Here is a 16,201-nt window from a genome sequence, read left to right as displayed (position 1 = left end):
TTAAAGGGTTAAATAAATATCGTCAAATAATCGAGATCTCAATTTCAGTGAAAATAATCGTGATTATCATTTTTGCCATAATCGAGCAGCCCTAGTTTTTTGTGACTTTTTGGACATTTTGGCAAAAAATATCAGCAACACTCTGCACAGGACCTGAGACACACACAAGCAGCGTTGCAGGAAAAGTGTCCATTTATTTTCAACAGTGACCGCACAATCACATGGAGTCACACTTTTGCGGACACTCCCATAGGGCTTAAAATCTGTGACTCTCCACCAATGGCTCTTAGAACTGAAGAAGCTTCTCGGATCAGAGGTGAAACGTCTTCAAGGAAACTTGAAGAAGTCCAGATGCTTTTCTTTGCAAGCTCCTTTGACTACGATGACCTGGATGACTGAGAACCTTCACAGACATAACTCCCAGATAGTTAATACATAAATAAAGCTGAAAGCCTGTCCTTCAGTAACATCTTGATTGTTTGATTTCAAAGTCACTGTGGTGTTTGGTAGTGGTGGGCAGAGTGATGCAAATATCGGCTGTATCGATACCAAGTGGGCATCGGATCGATACCAGCCTGGTGAGGTCGATTCTTTACTTTAAGTTCCGCTCTCGTCTGCAATGCTGTGGTTTCGGCAAAGAAGAAACAGCCAGGTCGCCGGACTCGCCGCTCCCGTGTCAGCGCGGAGCAGGCACCCTCCCCCTCGTGTTAAAATGTTGCGCGGTCATGTGACGTGACTTAGACGCTTTGAGGGTTGTTAAGTTGTTTACATATTATTTATATTTTCACCAGTGGTTGTTTTTATTGTTGAGAATTTTAATTGTAATATCTGTATTATCGTTTCTCAACAGTACTTGTTTGTTTTTCTAAGCATTTGCTATTTAATTATTAACTTTGTACTAATAATGTCCTGGGTTTTAACAAAAAACAAACATCACAAAAAAACACTTAAGGTCATGAATATGATTTGAGATTTATTAATTCAATGACGGATCCACCTTATTTATTGAACAGTATCAGTATCGGTATCGGTGATACTGGCTGTATTTACTTGGTATTGACTCGATACCAAAATATGCAGCATCACACACCACTCGTGTGTGGAAACTTATGGACCTACCCTGTTAACTGCAGTCACAAATAGACTTCTTCAGTAGGCCACTTTAATGCAACTTTGTGAGTGCACTGTCATGTGTATCTATGTCTTCCCATTGGTGGCTTGCTCCCACTAATTGGTCTTAATTGTTGGTAATACCCCCATGCCGTTTTCCTTTAGGTCACCCTGGTGTGCAGCTGGGGAAATGCCTTTTTTATTGATGTGACGGCACTAAATTGAGAACCTTTGGCGGAGTGTCAAAGCCTAATTAATCACTCTAATTTCATCTCTCCATGCATCCTCAGCCATTGAGTGAATGTGATCAGAGGGAGAGCAGTCTACGTGTTAGCTGAGTCTCCTCATGCTAATTAGATGCTAGCCCTGAGATGGAGAGGCCCTCAGGGTGAGAGGCGAGGGGCTAAAGCCGGCCTAAATGGCTGCATAATGACCAAGGGAACAGGAATTGGAGCCCAGCTCATTTTCTTTATATATTACATTCAAGTTCTCCACCCCTGTCTCAGCAATTGCATCTCTCTCACCTAAGTAGATGTGGTTTCTCCAAACAATCAGAGCTGAGGCGGCTCATTGTTCATCAGAGACTCTAGCGTCTGCTGGGGTAGTGAGTATTTCTTCAGAAAGATGAAAATTTAAATCTGTCTGTATAACACACAGATTTTATCTGGGAAAAACCCAGAAACTGTTTGACCAGTTTACCTGAATGCTTCTTTTTTAATCTGGAATATCCAGAGCTCTGTGTAACCCAAACAAAATAAAACTGGATCTAATGTCAAACTCCTACAGAGTTATGTGCTGATATAATTTGATATATTTTTATTGCAGTGGATCAGATTTATACTACCTTGAATATTTGAAAAGGTTTTATTTTATTGTGTTTTGAAGTTAGTTTGAAGTTTCAAATTTGTTTTTATTGATTAAAAATGTTTTTAGGTTTTTTTTTCAATGATAGTTTTTGTCTTTCCATTGATTGTAATACAGGGAGAATAATCATGGTCAAAATTTAAAGAGGAACAAAGCAAAGCAGGGAAAAGCTACAAGTTTAGAAACTCATCAGCTGATTCAGACCAGAGTAAATTATTTTTAGGTGTGAAAATGGCCTCAGAAAACAAATCAGATCTCCAAGCTGGATATCTATACTGATATGGACTAGGTAATGTGTTAGGAATGGAAGGATGCCACATCTGTCACATGTGCTCAGGGTGAACTGGCTCTCATCTTTGAAAAACACGGGGTGCCAGTGGTGGATCCGCTGGTTCTGGTAATGGCAGGTTTACCATTGGCGGTTGCCAGTCGGGCTCTACGGTGCCGTGCAGTGAACACAGAGCCCGCTAGAAAACGTCGGGCCCTCAGGTCACCCTCATGAAGTCTGTTTCTGATTGTTTGGTCAGAGGAATTCGTATGAGTAGCATGCATCATTTTATAGCTCTGGCAGTGCTCCTCATTGTCCTCCATGCAGAAAGGAGCAGACACCAGTACTGGTAATTGGTTAAGGAACCCTGATGGGTCTGTCCAGCTCTTCTAGAATAACTGCCTGGAATGACTCTCCTGGAATTTCCTTCCTTGGAGTTTCCTTGGAACTCTCTGTGTATGCTAAACCCTAAATTCAAAATTAAAATTGTACCCAACAAATATATGCCCTCTCCTAAAGCCTAAGTGAAAACAGAGTGTAGCAATGGTTTTATTTTTAATGGAAAGTTCAATAAAGTTAAGTGAATAAGTCAAGCACTTGTGAGCTATATGTGAAGATACACTGATGACATGTTAATTGGATTTCTGGTTGTGATTAATGCCATGTTTCAGCCATGTTTTTAGATTCATCCGCCCAACACAAGGAAGAAAATTCAGATATTTACAGGCCTGTTCTTATGCTGGTATTTGGCATTGTTCCTGCATATTAAACTTTACAGGGCCCAGAGTTTCTGTATTGCTTGTCACGGTTGCTAAGACGGGCCTCTCTCTATTAAAGCCTTCATCACACCACTTTATATGAATGTGTGGGTACATCTGGCCAATATATTTGGTATCCTCTGTTAATTCTGGCTCAGGCTCCTAACATGATATCTAAAAGGCCTCCAAACCACAACTGCCCAGCACCCACTCCCCTGGGAAAGCTGGAAGAACTGGGAGTTGGCTGCATGTGTGTGTGTGTGTAAAACAGAGCGAGAGAGGACATTGACCTTGCTCTACTTACATTTAGTTTTCTTGCAATGGTGGTGATCCAGGAATTTAAGCCTCTTCTGCTGTTCTCTAAGTAGCTGTAAGTGGTTGTGCGTCATTCTGCAGAAGTGTGCCAAGCTAAATGCCTGGACTGCAAATGCGAATGTGGGTCCAGGTCCATAGTGAATAAATCAGATTGCAAAGAGAAGACTGTAAGTTGTATTACTTTAGCCATAGTAATGACGTAACAATTAAAATGACAAGTGATATAGTTGGGTTAGCTCTAATGGCTCATAACACCTTTGGATATTTCTATTTCTCTCATTTTGAAAAAATAATTACACCTTGAAGTTTACACCAATGGTTGCATAGCTACAAAGCATTTTTAAAAGGATATCACAGTGCAGTGTTTTGGTTAATGTACTGCAATTCTGCAATAGTCACAACAGGCTGTGACATGTTGTCATGACCTTTGGGGTGTTACTCCGCCCATTCGGGTAAGACAATTCATATGGCAATTCATATGGCAATTCATATGGCGGTTTACGTGGTGCTGATCTGTATAAAACCCAAGAATAATCTTTAAAAATAAAGAAAAAAAGCGTGAATAATGTTCTCATAAAAATAGAATATACGTTAAATTGGTTCTCAGTTTTATGTTACCTAACAAAACACTGTAACATTTTCATGGTTCAATGGGCTATCAAACACGTAATCAAGTAGATGATAAATGAAGTGTAGAAAAAACTAAGCGCAAAGTCTCCAAATGACGGGATGTTGAGTTTAGCAGCACTGCGTTTTTAAAATGACACAGACTCTGTTTGGAAGCAGTGGTACCTTTAACCGGTTTAGGAATGGATAAATCAGGGTAACATTAAGCTTTCCCGAAGCCCCAACCTCAGCCCAAGCCACCTCTTTAATTAGATGTCATTAGCTATACAATAGCAATACAATGATCAGTGTAGCTGCTCTCCTACATGTTACAATAAAGATTAACGTCCAGGCATCCATAAAAAAAGGATTTACCAAGTTTAACAGAGATAGTAAAAAGTTAACTTGCTTGTAATGTATGTTTGCACTGATTGCCGATCACGCTTCAACTGAGTCGTCCTCGGTCAGAAGGAATGGTACTCCACAGTGATGTAGTTCAAATAACTTTACTAAGGAGGTGGCAGATGACATCAACAGGATGTACAGCGTTGGTAGGGAGGCATTACAGTATTCACATGCAGGTGAAGGGGGTATGTGTATATGGGTGTGTGTGGTCATATGGTAAGCACGCACACAGCATTAACTCACACAGGAATGCAAGTAAATACGTTATCCTCCGACACACCTCTCATCTGTGCAGAGCTGCGCTGAACACGTTCCCAACCAGAAGTACAGATATCGAGGTGCATCATGGGTAACGTAGTATAAACAGTTACAATGAACAAGCGGACTTTTAACATTGCTAGTTTCCATCTATTCAATTCAATTCAGTTTTATTTATATTTTTATATAGTGCCAAATCACAACAACAATTTTCTCTAGGATGTTTTATATTGTGAGGTAAAGACCCTAAAAACAGGGAAAATCCCAACAATCATATGAGCCTCTTTGAACAGATACTATTTTCTGACTGATGCATTTCTACAAAACTAAACCACGCAGCTCTGCTATCACTTCAGACATGAATGAAGACAGAAAACCAAACAGCAGTGATGCTTGGATGGTCACTGAAGTTGTGCTAGGTGGCATATAACTAGTGGCTAGCTTCAGAGTGAAGATAACGTTTATATGAGGGTCCCCAAAGAGAACCTCACTGATGATCCATTCACAGCATGAGCTGAGTCATAAATAGTTTGGATTGCTTGCTTGAAAAATTCCTGATCCTCCACACTGATGTCTCAGTTAGCCTCCAAGTAGACGTCATTGTCTGTTTGGCGTCTGAGAGGGCAGTAGTTTTATCATAAGGTTTTCAAAACTGAAAACATGCAACACACATCAATATTGCTAATAAAAAGACGCATACGATGATCAGAAAGTATTACAACATGTCATCATCTGCCTTAGTTATCGGAGGAGGAGCTTGGACTCTGAAGCAGCGTTGGTACATCATCACTGAGGCTACGTTCACTCTGCAGGTCTTAATGATCAATTCCGATTTTTTGATCAAATCCGATTTTTCTGTCTGCTCGTTCACACTACAATTAAAATGCGACAGCAAACGCGCAAAAGAAGACTTCACACACAACGCGCTCTGTTTAGACCCAGACTGAACAGTGTTGTTTGACTGTTCTAGACTTTACGTTTCCCAATTTTGCTTAAAGTTGTAAAGTTTGTTATCTACATTTGGTCTAATAATGATCCTTATTGCTCTTTTAGAGGAGCTTCAAAGGATAGCTGCAGATATCTGTCAGAATCTGCAGATTATACAGAACAAATAAAATGTTCACGTTTCTCCAACGTTGTCTTCCCAACAGTTTCACTGACATCTACACGGGATGGCCAGGAAGCGTTTGCGATGTCTTCTCCGGCGCTGATAATCGGCGTCTGTCTCGTGTCAGTGATGTAAAAGAAGGATTTAATGTGACATGACCGTTCAAACAGCAGTCGCTTTCTGAAACATCACATATATGTATCGGATTCAGAACCACATACGAAAGTGACCCAGATCTGATTTGAAAATATTGGATTTGTGCCGTTCACACTGTCACACCATGATAGGATAGATGGTCGCAGAGGGTCAGAAAAGTCGGATTTGGTGCGCTTTTGCCTGCAGTGTGAACGTAGCCTTAATAAGTGGACTGAAAATTTGTGGCCTAAGCCTGAAAACGGGGTCTGTGCCCGGTAAATGAAAGAGTCAGATGAAGAGCTATGGTGGGGATGTATGTATTTGAACTTGTATATAAAATTTGACCATGTGTGGATTAGAGAAAATCCAAAATAAATTCAAACTAGTGGACAATAAATAGATGAATAGAAACCAGTGAAAACCCCCCAAAATCTAAAAAAACAAAAAAGCTGAATGAAATAATATTAAGACCAGTATGTAATAAAACATGCAGGAATTCTAAGACACTACTATCTACTGTGCTGTTTTTTCATCCTCATTTTAATAATAAAAAGTGAAACGTCATCAGGATTGTTGCACTGACTCGTGCTACGTTCACAGGCATCTCTGTGAACACTAAACCAGACAGACTGCGTTTTCAAAACATTTTTTTCTTTTGTATCCTCGACAGGTTTTCTGGAAAATCCTCAGTACAAAGTTTATTATCCTTAGAATAACAATTTCTGGGAAAATGAAAACATAAGCATCTATTAACACACAGTAAAATTTGGTTATGAGCCTGTAGTGTTGCTCTGCGATGCTTGCCAAGGGTCTTCCTTTGCCTGTAATTACTGGATCAAATTCACGTCACACATTAACATGAAGCAGGCAGCCAAATATGTTTTATTCCAACACTGAGAATTTATATCCTGAACTATGTTTTGTCCTTATATCACACTGAGATGCAGTTTTAGCCAAGCTTGGCCAACAGATGAATATGTTTGCTTGACCTAACTGAGTTGCTGGAGTGAAGGCTTCAGCACACACACAAGTCGTATTCTTGCTTCGTAGGCAGACTTGTAGGGATGTGGTCAGTGTTCTGGACAGGAGAGATTTAGTCGCTCGGGGTGTGTTTCGTCCCCGTCCCTGATTGTGTCCTCAAACTCCTCTCCACCGGTGCGAGGATAATTACCGGGTCCGCTCGCTGCGAGGGACTCCTCCTCTTTTCCCTCTTTTTATGTGCACCCATTTCTAATTATGCACTGCAAGGGAAGCTAAGGTCTGTTTTTCATAATTCATGTTTTGCTTACAAAGTGTAAAGACTGCTGTTCGCCAGACCTCTCACTCACTCCTCCACCCACCAAGTCCTTGTTAAATTTTTGTGTTGGTGCTGAGTTTAAACTAATATTTTTTTAAAGTGGAAACTCATCCTACCGTTATGATTAGCGCAAGTCCCTGCTGCTCCAGCCATGAGAAAACTGAACACATTTGCTCCAGCAGAGTAAGGAAAAGCTGCTCATGGACACAATTTTTCCCCTTTTTTAGGATTATAGTTTCAGGAAGGCTGCCAACTCCTACCACTCTCAGCTTTGGCACAGATGCTCATTTAAAGGAAATAAAGTTTTTCAAAATGATCTTTTTTTTTTTAGTGCTCCAGTTCTGAGAAAGTGGCTGGATGTAACAGTGCTTTTGAAATAATCACATATAAAAGGCACAGACACAAAGAGCTCGCACACAAACTCAGTGACAGTTTGCTGTATGAAATCATACATATGCACACATCTATGTAGCACTGTTGTACATGTTTGGACGATATAATATCATATTATAATTCTCAGAAGTTTTTTTCTATTGGATACTACACTATTCTGAAAAACTGGGATCACTGCATCTCTCAAAGCTTTGACTTTAAAGACAGCTCAGGGGCTGTAGGGTCAGCAGCTAGCAGCTAGCTAGCAAAATTCAATTCAGTCTTATTATTGGCGAATTTGCTCATTTCCTTTAATAACAGTAATTTGAGCAGTTAGTTGAACAATCATGATAATATCAATAAGCCAGTAATTATATCCTGAATTTTTATAGGCTTTCCTCTTTATGCTAAAACTATATTTGCTTTAAGGGTGTACGACAGTAGTTTCATGCTACATGCTACTACACAATCTTTTGCAATAACCAAAGGTTCAGTAACTGCCTGACAGAAAAACAACCACTCATAGCAGAACAGAATAATCCTGCAGCTGATCCAACCGTTCTGTCAGTCAGGACCAGGAGAGCAAGTGCCAGAGACTGCAGTTCCTCAGATGAATGCTTTGGGTGAGCCTTAAAAACTCAAAACTTCTGTTTAAATGTTATTTTGGTATAAAGTTACGTATAATCCAGGGTTTGGCCTCTGACAGGTAGAGGCCAAACCCTTTTTTCAGCATTTAGCTGCGTTACAAACGTATTCGAGCAGTTTTGCTGGTGACTGAATGATGTTTTAAGCCTGTTGTCCAATTAGCATCCATTTTGGCGTGACTTACTCATTTACTACCATAATGGTGGTTAAGTGTTTGTGAGCTTAATTGTATCTTGATTCTAGTTATTGGACACATGTACAGACGGACAGATGTGGAAACTGCAAGAACCTCTGCGCTGGTTTTAGCAGCTGAGTCATGTTGCTGCTAGCTGATGAATTATTAGCACTCTTTACAAGCTGGCAGTGGAAATCTTGCATGGACTCACGTGTTGTGTTTGTAAAGGAAAAAGATGACAGCTGCAGCTTTGCTTTGTTTCATTAAATCACTGTGTTATTACTGGCAGTCCTGCTGTCATATTCCCAGCGTCTTGGACCCAGAGCTTTGAGGATTTGTGACTTCCCCTGCCTCTGCCCTCCTTGTGCTGAGTTCATTTCTTTCCCATGTTAAGTTGCGTCTTACTTCCTGTTTTATTTTAGTAGCTGTTTTTCCTGTGTCCTGTGTTGAGTTTAACGTCCCTCATGTCATTATTTTAATTATCTTCAGCTGTGTTCCCCACCTGTTTCCCATTTGCTCATTATCTCTTGTCTATGTTGTCCTTGTTGTGTCGTCCATGTAGCCGCGTGTCTCCTTGCGCTTCCATGTTCTCTGTGCTTCCTGAATTTGTATTCCTATTGACATCTGATCTTCAGATTCCCTGGCTTTGGTCCTGAAATGTTTTGGGATTTTCGGACGTCATGTAATTCCTGCACTAACAGCATTAAATGCTTTGAGCTTAATAATTCCCATTTCCTGCATTTGGGTCTGCTGAAATGAATCAACAGTCCACACAGCAGACAGCTGTCGTGGTTGCCTGTGATAGTTCAGCTTTAGCTTTCACATTTCCAAATATTCAGGTTCTATTTCCTAACACCTGCTACGCGGCTTTCAAACATGCTTTACTAGTGTTCTTGTAGTCTGGACTATTCAGCAGTTTTGGAAAAATATAAACAACTCAAAGTGGAATCAGCACAGGACTGGAGTTTCGTTCTAAACAGGGAGCTTTGAGTCTTTCACACAGCTCTGTCTGTTGCTCCAATCGGTGAATAAAGGCAAAAATACTCCCCAAATATTTTGAATCTGTACTTTCGACTGAGTCTTGGGTCAACCCAACAAGAAATTTCACCTGTGCTGAATTTGTGGCATATGCCTTTCAGGATCATCAAAGAAACATGGATACTTGTTTTTTCAATTCAAATCACTATTATTTATATAGCAGCCAGTTCACAACATGATATCAAGATGCTTGATATTGTAAGGTAAAAGAAAGACAAGAGAGAAACCCAATGATGTGATGACTCCCTATGACCAAGTACTTGGTGACGGTGGGAAGGAAGAATTCCCTTTAATAGGAAAAGACCTCTGGCAGAACCAGCATCAGTGAGGGTCAGCTCTGAGTGTGATTGGTTGGAGGGGCGAGGGGAAGAAGGAAAACAGCGGTATCGTTCAGTGAAAATCGAAACTACCCTTAGCTTGTGTAGCATGTTAGCGATGTTGACTGCGGCATGTTGATCCAAACAGCTAAATAAGTAAATGTCGGGGTATCTGACATGCTTCAAATTAAAATAAATATAAATATTTATTGATGGTCTGTTTTACAGTTCGCTCGTAAAAGTCAAAAAATGAAAAGAAATCTTCAAAATAAAAAAATAGAAATAATAAAAATGCCAAATGCCCATCCAACCTCGCAGCGGCTTGATTTAACTGCCACTCCACTCATCACTGCATCACAAACGCCTCTGACCCCTCACAGCACGCCATCTCTGAATGAATACGATATGTACACATGTAGAAAACTCGCACTCGGAGGTACAAACTCTCTTCCAACAGACAAGTCTTATTATCGATAGTGTTTATATTTCTCACAAAACCGAGGACAACAGTGACGCGTACACGAATGTGCAGAAGCAGCACAACATGAAGAGCTCAGTGAGGTTTGTTACAGCAGCCTGGGACAGATCACCGTATTCCACAAGCAGCAGCGACAGCTCTCCCCCATTCACAGCATATATATTTCCATCTCGCTCTCACACACACACACACACTCACACACACCTTTACAGTTTAACCCCCAAAATTTCATTGTTATTTTCATTGTTTATTGCCAGCTGTTTATTGGTAAAAACTATATTTTAAAATGAAGGATTTGTACTGTGTAATAAGGATATCCTAAATAATTGCACAACGAGCACATGTACTTGAATGAATTTCCTAAAAAGGCTTTGAACCTGACTGAAGTTGCTCCTGATGCCGTCCTGGTGAAATTGATATTGTGAATTCCTTTGACCAACATAATCTTTTCCCATAAAAGTTATTTTGAACATACGCTTTGGCGTAATCGGAACCTTATAGTACTGCGTTGAATCCCCGTAACATCTACGCCGTAGTGAACAGCTGTTTGCGCTGGCACGTCTGTATCGCTCTGCCATCATAAGTGACACTAAGTTACTCATTTTGGGCTTGAAAGTAATAAATACTGAACAGTTACTCTGACTGAGATTCAAACACGTATAAGCAGAGCTATGAAAAACAGCCTGACTGGCAGATTACTTTGCATTAGCATTTTGAGCAACTAGATCGAGTTACAGCTCGTGTTTGGTTCACGGAGGCACTTTCCTTTTTCTTTACATGGCATAATACTTCCCCACATATCAGAGGTGCATCGCTGTAGCATTTTTGGGAAGGTGCACATCAAGGTACAATGTCTGTTATGGCATATAGGACACAGTATAGATTTAACACAGTACTATAAATCAGACATGAAGCAGGATACTTGGTGTTTGTTATGATACCTTACAGCTGGACGCAGTAGGTCTCATGCAACATATATATAACATGAAAGATTTGACTGAAAGCAGTTCTTCAAATCTGTATCCTCGCTGTATTTAAAGGAAGATCAAGAGGCATTTTTAAAATATTTAATTGTGTGTTTTATCACTTCAACTTGAAATTTGACACGTCTACATGACTTTTAAAGTCACTGAATATCTTAACAACAGAAAACAGTGTCTTTAAAGCCATGTTTGAGTTCACAAGTTCATGTTAAATCTGAACTTAACCTTTTGACATCCACCAGGTTACCGGCAACCTATCCAGGGTTAGTCACCTGCTAAATGATCAAATTTTAAGAAACTAAACTAGTAACTAGTGAGGATGTTGCTGAGATGTTACATCTTTTTCCTATTAAAAGCTTTGTGTTTGTTCCAGAGAAGTGAAAATTAAAAAGGAATGGGCATGCACCGAGACGGGTCTCAGTAACCTGGTGGATGTTAATGAAATCGATCGCATCATTTGGTGAGGTTTAGTATCATGAACTGATCTGCATCGGGCCGCCAGTGCATTAAACTAAAAGTCGAGACTTTGAACAACAGCTTTTTAGCCAAGTTTAAGTGAAGACGATTCAAAAGAGTTGAGATCAAAAACAAGAATTATTTGCCTCTCGCCTTTTTCTTTTAAATTAAAGTGCAGCCGAATGGGCTTTACTGCACGTTCACACAAACACAAAGAGGAACAAGCCAGAACTCACACACATACGTAAATGCGCACAAGGAGTCGAGTTAATTCAGTCATACTGCTTTGTTCTGATGCAAATCACTCACGTGTGACCGACTTTTAGAAACAGCAGTTAAGATAAGTGGACCGTAAGGCACGTGGCAGTCATAGGATATTGTAACCTGTGTTTAATCTCAGATTTCCAAAACAAAAGAACGAACGAAAGAAAGAAAGAAAGAAAGAAAGAAAGAAAGAAAGAAAGAAAGAAAGAAAGAAAGAAAGAAAGAAAGAAAGAAAGAAAACGATTTTTTACAATCCTTCTAACAGTGACTCTTGTACAATATAACATAAATACTGTGCTGGAAAAAACAATATTCCAAATTTTTTTTGACCAGTTTCAGTCTCTCTCTGTAAACATTGAAAAATGCAAATCAAGTCTCCTCAGTTCTCAACAAGACAACATCAAAATAACAACAAATGTTCGGTGTGTAAGGCTCAGCCACCTCACTAATCAAACAGTCTCTAAAGGAAACCTTTTCAGTTTGCTTCCTTTTGTTTTCTAATCCGTTAAATGTTCCAAGGAGTGAACCGTGCTTAATTGTAGATCCACAAGGAGCAGAGGTGAGCAGGGGGGAGCTAAGGGATGGGGCCAGGGAGGGCAGGGGAGAGGGGGCTGTGAAGAAGGGCTCCATCTATCAGAAGAGGCTGGTCAGCGTGGTCTGTGATGGGCTCCGGCACTCGTGGACATCCATGCTACCCGGCACGGAGGTGAGCACAGAGGTGACAGTGGGCATGGTGGGGTTGGTCAAGTCCGTAAGGGTGGTGGGTGTGCTGGAGGGACTCATGGAGGCGTTGGAGATCTCAGAGGCCGGGCCTGACGGTGTACCACCCTGCAGCGTGGAGCCGTCGGACGCCTTGTCTACCCCGGTGCTCTCCTGCCGCAGCAGGTTCCTCCTGAATTTGGCCCGAGCGTTTTGGAACCACACCTGCAGATGGATGATCTGTTAGTACACTTCTAAATACCAAAACAAACCCACGTGTGTTTGATATCATAAAGAAATAACATTCATGCAGAAAAACATTATTATTACATTATTACAGGACTTTCAGTTCAACCTATTTGGTCGTTCCTGAGTGTGCAGATGGTTTTGCTTTCTTGGGTCCAGGTTTTGAAATATAAACATTTTTTTATTTGGAGCCGTTTCCTTCAGTAAAATAATTCCACATATATTTGTTTTGGTGCTGAAATGTAATTTTCAGTGGTGTGAGCACTTCCAGTATATTGGGCTAAAAGTCTGCACACCACTAAAGATAGATTTCAATATGTTCCTCTGCCCTTTCTACACTGTTCGATTAACCGGGAACTCCTGTCTCCAACATGTTCAACACACTACTTTTATGCATTATGTTTGCTGTTGGTCATACAGTTTTCTGCAGACTATAGTCTGAAGTGTTCTGCTACATAAATGCCAGCCCGCTCCTTTAACAGTCTGTATGTAAACTGGATTTCTAACAAAATGTAATGCGTCACTGTGAACACACTGAACATGATTTCTTCTCTCAGTCTTGTCACTTCCTACAGCAGGTAATACAGTTCAGGCTCTTCAGCTGCCTCACCACACAGCACCGACACTAATAAAAAGAGCACGTGATACTCATGCTGATGGATTACCTACTGTATCCCAGGCAGGTCTCGAAGCTAATTTTGATGCTCTAGTAAAATAAAGGAGACCTATGGCTGCCTGAAAGCTGGGAAAAGCCCTCTCAGGGGTATCAGCCTCTTGTGTTGGAAACTGGCTAGTTGTGATGTATCAGCTGAGAGGTAACTAACACATGTTCATGTTTCCAGAACGCACAGTTGGAAACGGCAAAAGGGTCAATCACAAGACCGACACAGACAAATAATAATTCATTACATAATTGTTTGCTTACTTGACTTTAACAGCTAAAGCACCAAACGTGTTTCACGACAGTTGGTGATGAAAACCAGAGAAAGGAGTTTAAATATCTGAAACCTAAGTAAGTATGGAAGTATGAAAATTTTAACTCAGCTTTAACTGAACGCATTTCACAATTTTTCTTTGACTAAGACCAAAACTTCTCCGCACCTAAACCAGCCTGTGACAAATGTAGAAACTGTCACAGTGAAGCAACAGACGTGTATCTCTTGGGGAATAAGTATATTTCAAAAATGTAAATATATCAAAATATAACGCGGCTTGTGATGTCACTGAATCTCAAGAATACCCATATTATCTCCATTATCTAGCGAGCATCTCTTTGTGTCTCTTTAAAGTCTGTTTGCAGATGTTCTGACTGGAGACAAAGATAAAAGAACACTTGGAAACACAAAGCCTGAGCGCTCGTCCTCTGTGTGTAAAAGCTATAAAAGCCTTTACTTTTCATGGCTGTTCACACAAAAGAAATTAAGCCATTTCTTTTATTATGCTTGCACATGAAAATAGAGAGCAATGTCCTCCTGCTTTCATTGACCCTGGCAAAAAGCAACACGGGTCCTATTTACAGTGTTTGCAGAAAGAAATGCAGTTATGATTTTACACATTTGCAATAAGATTAACGATATTCTTATTTTTCTTTATCACAACCTTCTTTTTTTGCTCTGGGATTTTCATTTATTTGTCATGTTTTTGAATATAAGATTTCCTCTCTTTTTCCAGTAATAAAAGTGTGTTCTGTGATTTGCAGAGCGAACGAGGCAGCAGCCGAGCTGAGTGTTGGGAAGTGTTAGTGATGGAGTCATGATGGAGCCATGGGAATCGGGCGGCTAGAGAGTCGCTTCAGCTGAAGTAACAGACATGAAAACTCGAACGCATCAAAGCAAAACGACTGCTTTGTTTTCTGTGAGCGTTAATTAAAGCAGCGGGATGTTTTTTTTCTTCCTTCTCAGTAAAATTTTGATTTAGAAACCTTTTTGTCTTATTTTTCTTCTTTTCAGTACCCCAGATAATTTGCTGTCGTCTTTTGTGGAAATCAAATGCTCTGTTGTGTTGTCGCATTCTTTGCATGTATTACAGAGCTTTTTGCTTTTCATCCCTCACTCGTCACCACAACATCACATCATCCACTGAGTTATATTACGTTTCATTTTTTTTAACATTTCTCTTTGATTTCCAGGTAACTTTGGTTTCCAGCATGAACAGAAATATTAAGTCTGCTTTTCCTGAAGGCAATTAGAAATTCTGCTTCTGCTGTTATGAAAACGAGAAAAGAAAACAGAAACAAAGTAAGGGAATCCAATTCTGATTTTGTTTTACTTGTTTCCTAAAAGTCTTCCAAGAACTTGAGATGAAAAACAGCAAAATCATAAAATAAAGCAGCTGATTTGGCTCCTAACTGTAAAACACCACTTCATTTATATTACCACTGGTTATCACTGGAAACGTCGCCCTGTTGGCTTGTGCGAGCTACTTTTAGTAACAAAAAAGTGAACTGTGGTCGAGAAGTGAGAGGCTGCTGGCGCTACCTGTAAGACCCGCTTGGTGAGGCCAGTTTTCTGGGCAAGCTGCTTGAGGTCCTTGGCGTCTGGGTTGTGGTTGATGGCAAAGTAGGACTTCATGGTCCTCAGCTGGTGATGCTTGAAGGACGTCCGCATGCGCTTGGTCTTCTGACTGGAGCTGTACTGGGAGTCCCTGTCCATGGATTCGCCGTCGTTCTCGTTACAGCTCAGCGCTTCATGTCAGCAGGGAAAGGAGGACAGTGGGTTAAGACAAGTTGGAACTCATTATTAACGTCATCATTTCATTCCTCTGCTGCTGTTTATGAAATTCTCATGTCTCCAGAGTATTATACTGTTACCAGCAAGGAGGTGAAAATATATTTCAAAGAATAGCCTGGGCATTTAAAACCTGCGCTTTCAGTTCAATTTAATATTATTTATATAGCACTTGGTGAAAAACAAAATCCTTTTCACAGAAACAGACCTTTGGCAGAACTGTTGTGGCAAATTTGGGAGGGGGTATTTTGTAATTCTTTTCACATATTATTTTATTTAAACGTCTTGATTAAATTCAGCAAGAAGTCTATAGAAACTTTGTGCACTGAGGGGCTTCGTGAGGCGCTGACTTTAAAGCACGACAGTGTGACTGATCCAAATAACTAAACTGTAAAAAAGAAGAAGAAAATTGTTTTCTAAGCTCTATTATTGTACACATCTCTTTGTAAATACAATAAAAACGCCTCATTCTGTTTAAATCTGCACAGAAATACAAAGTGACCAAACAGCTGTTTCTTCCAGCTGCAGATCACCTCCTCTCCTCGCCAGTCTGTCTGTTTGTGTCTTTCTGTCCTAGGAGGAGGTGCGAGCCTGGATACAGCCATCTCTCTCTCTCTCTCTCTCTCTCTCTCACACACACACACACACACACACACACACACACACACACACACACAC

General features: G+C 40.3%; 1 protein-coding gene across 2 annotated transcripts in view; it reads right to left on the bottom strand.

Annotated features, from left to right (window-relative positions):
- Positions 1–12,116: 12,116 nt before the first annotated feature.
- The window catches only part of lhx2b (LIM homeobox 2b), a 9,901-nt gene continuing 5,816 nt past the window's right edge, over positions 12,117–16,201 (bottom strand). For both annotated transcript variants that reach the window (XM_005733605.1, XM_005733606.1), the window contains 2 exons: positions 15,275–15,480; positions 12,117–12,776 (listed from right to left, as the gene is read on the bottom strand). In XM_005733605.1, coding sequence (XP_005733662.1) covers positions 12,486–12,776; positions 15,275–15,480 — 497 coding nt within the window. In that variant the 3' untranslated portion in view covers positions 12,117–12,485. The remainder of the gene's footprint in view (positions 12,777–15,274; positions 15,481–16,201) is intronic.

This window comes from Pundamilia nyererei, unplaced genomic scaffold (genome assembly GCF_000239375.1).
Source record: "Pundamilia nyererei isolate P.nyererei 1_Seehausen unplaced genomic scaffold, PunNye1.0 scaffold00053, whole genome shotgun sequence".
NCBI lineage: Eukaryota > Metazoa > Chordata > Actinopteri > Cichliformes > Cichlidae > Pundamilia > Pundamilia nyererei.
The sequence above is the reverse complement of the archived record's forward strand: the minus strand, read 5'-3'. Positions and strand labels throughout refer to the sequence as shown.